Below are 8,477 nucleotides of genomic sequence, written 5' to 3' on the forward strand. Positions count from 1 at the left end.
GGTTAATTAATAATTAATTTTATGTAATAAAATATGACTATTACGATATTTCAGATTCTATTGGGTGAGCTTACAAAAAAAATCTGTTAAATATTACAAATTTCTACATAAAAAAATCATACATCTCTAGAAACCAGCTGTCCATGTCTACTTTCAACTCCAAGTTCATCATAAATTCCAAAGCTTGAAATATAATTAATATATATTAATTAAATTACATAAAAACATTATAGTACCGATCGATCTTTATTAATTAATAAATTAAAGTGGCATATGAATCTTGAAACAATAAATATATTGTATTAGGTCTCAATTGAGCTTTTATTATTCATTTGTCCAACGCTCAAAGTAACTTTGAATTCAAACTGTGTGTTCTATTGCTTACGTAAACGGACAATCAAAGGATGTTCAGTCAGATACTAAAAGTGTGTGCTTGCTCATGTTCAGGGAATAGTGCCAATACTACAAGACAAAGGGCCAGGAGGGACGTTGAGTCGGCTTTGCTTCATTACAAGACTGTTGTTGAAATTCCAACACCATGAAGCATGACGTACGATTAGCATGTTTTTTTCATTGCATTTGGTGTGATGTATTGACTAAGTACTAAATTAAACAGCCAGTATGTGATTGATTCTAATCCACCAAATCTTATTTAAGTAAGAATTTTTCTATTAAGCAGATGCCCATCACGTACATACTAAATTCGATTATTCTGCACATGGAAAGTAATACATTAGAAATGTACCAATAACATAACTACATATAGCACTGCAACTTTAAGATAGTAAAGGACTGTACAGTGTGGCCTACTCAAATCCTCCATGCCCCTATGTACAATTTTTCTTACCTACTCTAAGATTACAACCTTTGATATTTCTCTTATATAACTTTGACATCAAAGTGCTGATGTTGCGGTTTTACAATTTTCTATGTTGTGCGGATCTGATTGAATCAAATTTAATAATTTAGAATAGACATGCATCAAATATCTTTATATTAATATAAGGTTTTTGGTTGAGAATGGAGTCAAAAATAATAGTTGAGAGTGCTCTTCACGTTGATTTTTATATGTTAAAATATTATAGGGTTGTGAGCATGTGGATTACTATATAATTCCGTTGAACCTGCCTTCGATTCCTAATAAAGATTAATGCCTCTTGGAATTAGCTGGCAACGAATCTAAAATTATTGCAAGGAAAACTGCACCCTCTTAAACAATTGCTACCCACTTTCTCAGTTTTCCGAGGATCCTGTCCGGCTTTCGGCCGCTCCTATGCTAAGGTGGGGAAAACTGCTTCGCACAAGTTAATTTTTTGATTTTATTATTTTGTAATTTGTCATATTATATTTTATTACTTTAAAAAAATTATAATTTTAATTTCATAAGTTTTTAATAGGATCAGTCTTAAATCTTCTGAAGACTTATAGAACTTATGTCATGCACATGTTATCATCATAAATACAACGGAGTTAAGACTTGGGACTAAAACACAAATATTTTGAAATTATGAGACGTGATGTGGTGAGTTCGAAAACAATGAGACTAGAATTATAAAGGGTTTAGCTTGTGGAATGTAAATTTATAATTTTTCATTAAAATTAATTGAAAATTTTATCTTATTTCTGTGTAAAATAAACTAATATTCATTTTTTTTGTTATGAATAATATTCAAATAATAATGATTAATTAAGTAGATAGATAATTTCATGCAAAATGTTTTATCAATTGAATATACTAATTAACTTAAAAATTACAATATTAGAAGTGGTAAATGTTCATACATGTACAAGTCATCAGACTTGAATTCAGACTTTCTTGTTAAATAAATAATTAGTTTTGGTTGGCCGAACTCAACTCAGTAGCTTTGGGAAGTTCTATGGGGCATGTAATATGGTTGTATCTATATATATATGGCTAATTAACCTCTCCATCCTATACTAGTATATATAGTTGCCTGATCCTACACAATTCTTCTCATTAGCACATATTAAGATATAGCCATATACTCTCTCTCTCTCTCTCTTCACCCTTATCTGATCTCAAACTTGAAAATGCCGGTTTCCAGCAATGGGCATTACGATTGGGCTAAAGAATTGAAAGAATTTGCTGAGACAAAAGCTGGTGTTAAGGGTCTGGTGGACTCCGGGGTCACTAAGCTCCCAAGACTCTTCCAGCACCCGCCGGAGACTTTGCAGAGCAGCCCAAAGCTCGATGCTGTGCACCTGGATCTGCCCACGATTGACTTACAGGGCCTGAGCGCACGCCGGAGTGAAGTGGTGGAGCAAATGAGCAAGGCTGCCCAAGAATGGGGGTTTTTCAGGATAGTGAACCATGGGATTCCGCTGGAGACAATGGACGCCATGTTGGCTGCCGTGAAGCGGTTCCACGAGCAGCCAACGGAAGAGAAGATGCCTTGGTATTCATCTGATGTCAGGAAACAAGTGCAACAGCAACTTACCTTCACGTGAAAATGATCCGGCCAGTTGGAGGGATATCTTGAGTTGCGTTTTCAACGATGATCAGCTCCACCCCGAAGATTTACCTTTAGCCTGCAGGTATTTCAGATTTGATTTTGCGCAGAAACTGTACTGTTTTCTGTTTTCCAAATGGAGTACAATGCCATAACAGTTTGTGTAAACGCTAATTTGCAGGAAGGAGGTGCAGCAATATGTGAAATACATGATTGAACTCCGGGAAGTCATGGCCGAATTGCTATCAGAGGCTCTGGGGCTTCCCAGCGATTACCTTTCCAACATAGAGTGCATGAAAGGTGAGTCACTGGCGTGTTTGTATTACCCGAAATGTCCTGAGCCTGACAAAACCTTAGGCACACCAAAACATTCAGACACAACTTTTCTCACCTTACTCATGCAAGACAGCACCGGCGGCCTCCAAATTCTACACGATGATCACTGGATCGACATCCCTCCAGTCCATGGAGCTCTTATTGCCAATATTGGTGATCTCATGCAGGTAGAAACCAATTTCTGATTGAAGCATACGATGTTGAGAAATTTATAAATCGTTTACAGAACTAATTAATTAATATCATCGTCCGCATCTTTTTTGTTGTTGTTCTTGATAGATTATTAGCAATGACAAGTTCATAAGCGTGGAGCACAGAGTGCTGGCTCAGCCTGTCGGACCTAGGATTTCAGTTGCGTGCTTCTTCAATCCAAGTATGAAGGCTGCAGGGAAGCCATTTGCTCCCATAAAAGAGCTTCTGTCTGATGAAAATCCAGCCGTATACAGGGAATTCATGTTCTGGGATTATATCCAACACTACAAGACAAAAGGCGAGAAGGTTGAGACGGCATTGCTTCATTACAAGATTGGATGAACTCATGTTCTTGAATTTTCAATACCATGAAGCCCCGTGGCGATTAATTAGGATAGTTTATAATTTGCATTTGGTGTGGTGTGTTTGACTAATACTTGTCAAGTACTACATTAAATACTCGTGTTGGTCCCCTTGTCATAAAATATTAAGGGGTTTCTCCTTCAACATTGTATTGAACTTTGGTACTTATTGCTCCCGTTTGAGTTAATCGTTTAATTAATTACTAATAATGTATGAATGTGACAATGTTTTGCTTCTTCCTTTCGTCTCCATGTGCTCGTCTTTAATTTTATTCTGGTTATCTTTTTTTTCCTTATTACTTATATAGATAATAAATAAAGGAATAATAAATAACATGCCTGTTGATGGGCTTGGCCCAAAAAACATCTGGCCAAGAAGAGATTTAAAGCCCAATCAGGTCCACCAACCCATGACGAGGACGGTCTGCTTAAAAATCACCAGACTCAACCCAGAAGGAAGACTATTACACTAGACTCAATCCAAGAGAAAAGCCCAATATACTAGGCAAGCTCAATGTACCAAGCAAGCCTACGTTAGCCTGGTTCAAAGCCTTTTGGACCTCAAAGCGCAGTCCGGGAAAATAGAGGTACTCTCAAGAAACTGAACTACTTGACGTAGAAGGACTACTTGTGAAGCAAGTCCTCATATAGAGGGAGTACTCCTTCAATCAAAAGACATGCTGCTCAAGTAAACGAGGAGATAGGATCGTGCCCATCCCCAGATCTTTGTCTTCTTTCTCGAACATGCAGCTCACTGTAGTGTACCTGCGAAGAGGACTCCTTTTCTATAAATACAGACAGCACCCTCAACGAAAAACCTTTCAAGAATCTGGAAATCACCTTGTTGTTTTTTTTGCAACTCTTTACTCATACTCTAGGCCATATTTTGCTTGCGATATTCTTATTTTCATCCCAATTTCTCATTACAATTTATTTCTATATTTATTTTTTCTTAAATTCAGGATTAACTTAAGTGTCGGAGTGTTAATGCTTTGTTTCGTAGGTCCTATTTCTCAAGTATAAAAAAAATTGTGTGAATTAATGTATTGTTTTATTTTGTTTAATTAATTTAGTGATAAAATATTAAAAGTTCTTTTATGCTCGTATAGTTTTTTTTTACTCTTGTTTAGGGATTCAATTACACAATGCAGCAAAGCCGAGAGTTGGGGTTTGAAATGTGCCGACAGCCAACTTTTGTCCTATGGCAAATTGTATGTAGCACCTTTAATTCATATTTATAATAAATATTTGGACTATAACAAAAGTTGGTGAAATATATTTTTTAACTAAATTTTTGTTTATGGTTTCATATATATATAATCCATTTTAAAATATTTTTCTATAAATATGTAGTTCCATTTTGTAGAAAAAGTTCAACAAAAATCTCTTAAAATGAAGTCTGTGTGCATACATATAGTTCTAGTAAAATAAAATCGATTTTTTTTTTTTTTGCTAAAAGTTAATTCATACAGAGTTTTGGAAAAGTAACATCTGCAAAATCATAAAAATTCCATAAAAAATTTAATTTTTGAATACAAATTCAAGTTTAGGAACATAAATCCTAATTTTGCTTGAGATGTAATGAATTGAGCTGACTTAAGATCGGAAATTAAGAAACATGGATTGTCGCTAAATTAAATCGACAAAGACATTTCAATTTCCTATAATATTTGGTTTAGTTCTAAAAATCTCTAAATGTTTGCTTTCATATGGAGAAAAAAATTAATTTAAAAATTCTGGAGTTTTCTCCATTTCCGTGAAGTTGCGCAAATTTAGGTAAAAGATTGCACTTCTATATCTCATGAGCTTACAAAAAAATACTATTTTCTACATAGTAAACCATATATCGATTTCTAGAAACATTTATATGTAACTTCCATGAAAAAAGAGAAAAAAGACCCGGGTTAAGAACTAGTTTTATGTAGTAAAATATGATTATTACGAAATTTCAAATTGTATTTGATGAGGGTAATTTACTAAAGGATCAAAATGCCCCTATTTTTTTAAGCAATTTACTACTAATGGAAGGATCCGCATGTGAAGACGCGTGTTGGGCGACCCGTCTGACCTGGATCCATGGAACTTGCCCACCTTGCCAACCATTGGATCACCTAATGTCAGATCACCCAGATGATCATGACACTCAATCATGCGATATTGTACAACTATAAATACTGGCATTTATGAATATTTAGGCAAATGCATTTATTACGTTTTCTTGATTTCATTCGTTCTCTCTTGATCGCATTCGACCCACCTTTTTTTTCTAACTCAGACATTGGAGGGCCTTAGCTGGGAGTTACCCAACAAAACTAACGTTCGTTCTGTTCTCAAGATCTACTCGTAGGGAGCTCAATAAGGGATTTAGCGACCCGACCCCAAGGTACCAAGTCCAACAACCAGATCCCAAAATTGTGCGACCTGCATCAGTATTCAGTGAGCTTACAGAAAAAATCTGTTAAATATTACACGTTTCGTAAAAAGATTCAAGTAATTTAAAAGCAAAAATTGTAAAAAGAAAACAAAATATTCGTTTCAGCTTTTCCTTAACACTTATTTGGTTTGCAAACACCCCCTAATTGCATTCGCCGTGGAGAAAGAAATCAACAATACAACCAAAAAGAGTGCATAAATTACATGCGCGGAAGCAATAGCATTGCGACAAAAATAGAACTAGGAAAACCAAAGAGAAATAATCACGCTCAATCGACATTGGAGAAGATAAAGAACACATGATGTTACAAGCTATATTTGACAACACTAAGAAAAGAAAATAAAGAAAACCAGTCAAAAGTGCGTTGATTGGAAAGCCCCGACAATAGATTCAAGCAGTCACAGAGCTACAACAATCATTGCGGAGAATACATCAAGGCCCATCCGGCTCATAAGTCAGACATGAGAATCACTCATGGGAAGATCTAAGTAGAGGTTTTAGGCTGCAAAAGTTGCATTAGCGACCATAAGACATCCATCCGGTGCATACTTCGGTTGTTTTGCGCCTGGAAAGCAATATATTAGACACATAGCTACATGTATCATTAGAATTCTCCGATAGTAAAATAATGTAGCACAATCAGTCATAGATACTGAAAGTTCAGAGAGCTTATTCTACGTGTCCCTGATCAATTATCTACAAGAAACAAAGTTTCAATCCTAAAAACTTATTATTCGATCTATCTACATCTATTGAGTGTTGTGTAGATGTTCTTTTGGTCATTCTCGTTACAGTTAGATGTGTACCTCAACCACGAAGCACATCCACGTCTTATTTCCATAGGCTTCTGAAACACCTTTCAAGATGGTTAGACCCAAGCTTCGGATGGTTTCTGCTATTTCAAGAAACTGGCTGCACTCTTCACATAACATCTGCATCAAGCAAGTAGGCAATTGTGAAGATTAGAATATAAGATATATATGTTTTGTCTCGCAGACGCTCATGCTATATATGCCAACTCTCAGAAGTTGGGCCTTTTCACTTTCTTTTGTAAATGAAAATTTTCTATTTCATTCTTGTAAACAATGAAGTTCTCATTCTTGGCAAGCAGAAAACATGTGCAAGTCCTCAAAAGAGTCATTACCTCAACCAGCATATGCCCATTCATGCTTATATTCTCCACTATTATTGGGCAAACTTTTTGGTTATTTCCCACTTCCACGGCCCAGCTTGATCCCTGTTCGCAACTGGAAAACCTTCGCATACCTGTGTCCTTGTCAAGCAACTGAAAAATCACAATTTTTTTGCTAAATAAAAACGTAGCATAAACAATACTGAAAATTTGATTTTACTGAATCTGGCAAGCATTAAATTTTCTGATATTCATGTTACAATATTTTGCCAGAATTATGACTGAAGATGGGATAACAAAATTATTATTTCACTAAAGAACTTGGAATAAAAGACCTAATTTTTCTAATTTTCCGCCCAGAAAGAAAACAATTTAACTTCACAAAGATGACGTTAAGTGGTTCAGATTCAAGTTCAAAAATCATTTTCATCGCCTTGACCAAATCCAACTACTCAACATACGTGGAGTCCAGAATGAATAAAATCTGTTGTTTAAAAGCAGAAAAACAGGACATCATCATAGTTCGTGCATACACATTACGCAAACATTCTCATAGACAGCTGATCATGAAATAGGAGCGCACAGCAAGTGGAACGTAAAATGCAAGTGCAAGTGGAAGAATAAACTATCAATCGCTCAAAAACAACTACCTGTACAGCTTATCTTCACAAAAAGGTTGCACATTCATATTAAAAATTGTACATGCCATTTTCATTTATTCTCGTAAATGTTGAATGCATAGGCTATCATCAGTTGAACCACAAGATAATCTGCCAGCTTAAATTCCCAGAGAAGTTATTAAACGTAAACCCATAGAGAATATCAAGTTCAGTTCAGAAAGGCAGACAAACCAGACCGTGATTCATCCATGGACAGCTCAACAGGAAAAAAATGTTTAAAGGTAAAGCCTTTCTTGTTCATGCATATCTCCAGCTCAAACCCCCCCCCCCCAACAGCCCCAACCCCCCCCCCCCCAACAGCACCACCAAACACACACACATTGCAAACTAGAAACTCTCCAGCCCAGATGGGTAAATTGCCAAAAATTGAAAGAAACAAGAGAATTTCCACACTGGAAAAAATGATCTTGGATGGAGCAATCATTACCTTTGATGCGGAGCATTTATGTAGCTTTTCTGCATGTTTGGTAACGCTTTGCAAAAAGAGCATGTGTTTAATTGTCCGTTCAAGTAGTGAATCAATACTGCACTGTGTCATTCAGAAATTTCAGCAGATAACACATCAAAAGTTACCAAAAAAAAAAGAAGAGAAGGGTCATGAGCACAAAGTATGGGTGGTGGATATCACCTTTGATCCATTGGGAACAAGCTCCCGCAATTCCTTTATTCGATCTTGGATCAACTGCCTGTCCCTTGGCCTTGGCCTACAACTTTCACCAGGCCTAGCTCTCTTTTTATTTATCTTAGCGGCTTCTCGGGGCCTCTCCAAATGTTCACTCCCTCTACTGGAACTGGTTGATGAAAAACCTTTTAAAGACTCAACACCGCGTGTCATTGAGTTCAAACTACTTGACGTGTCTCGCTCAAATG

At 36.1% G+C, this 8,477-nt stretch overlaps 1 protein-coding gene and 1 pseudogene across 1 annotated transcript in view; one reads left to right on the plus strand and one right to left on the minus strand.

The window, feature by feature from the left end:
- On the plus strand, positions 1,930-3,593 carry LOC110012121 (annotated as a pseudogene).
- LOC105163585 (transcription factor EMB1444) overlaps positions 5,965-8,477 on the minus strand; it is a 7,752-nt gene continuing 5,239 nt past the window's right edge. The window contains exons 8-12 of the mRNA XM_020694812.1: positions 8,236-8,469; positions 8,035-8,136; positions 6,940-7,080; positions 6,602-6,727; positions 5,965-6,360 (exon numbers count right to left, since the gene is read on the minus strand). Of these exons, the coding sequence (XP_020550471.1) occupies positions 6,280-6,360; positions 6,602-6,727; positions 6,940-7,080; positions 8,035-8,136; positions 8,236-8,469 (684 nt within the window). The 3' untranslated portion in view covers positions 5,965-6,279. The remainder of the gene's footprint in view (positions 6,361-6,601; positions 6,728-6,939; positions 7,081-8,034; positions 8,137-8,235; positions 8,470-8,477) is intronic.

Source organism: Sesamum indicum, linkage group LG6 (assembly GCF_000512975.1).
Source record: "Sesamum indicum cultivar Zhongzhi No. 13 linkage group LG6, S_indicum_v1.0, whole genome shotgun sequence".
NCBI lineage: Eukaryota > Viridiplantae > Streptophyta > Magnoliopsida > Lamiales > Pedaliaceae > Sesamum > Sesamum indicum.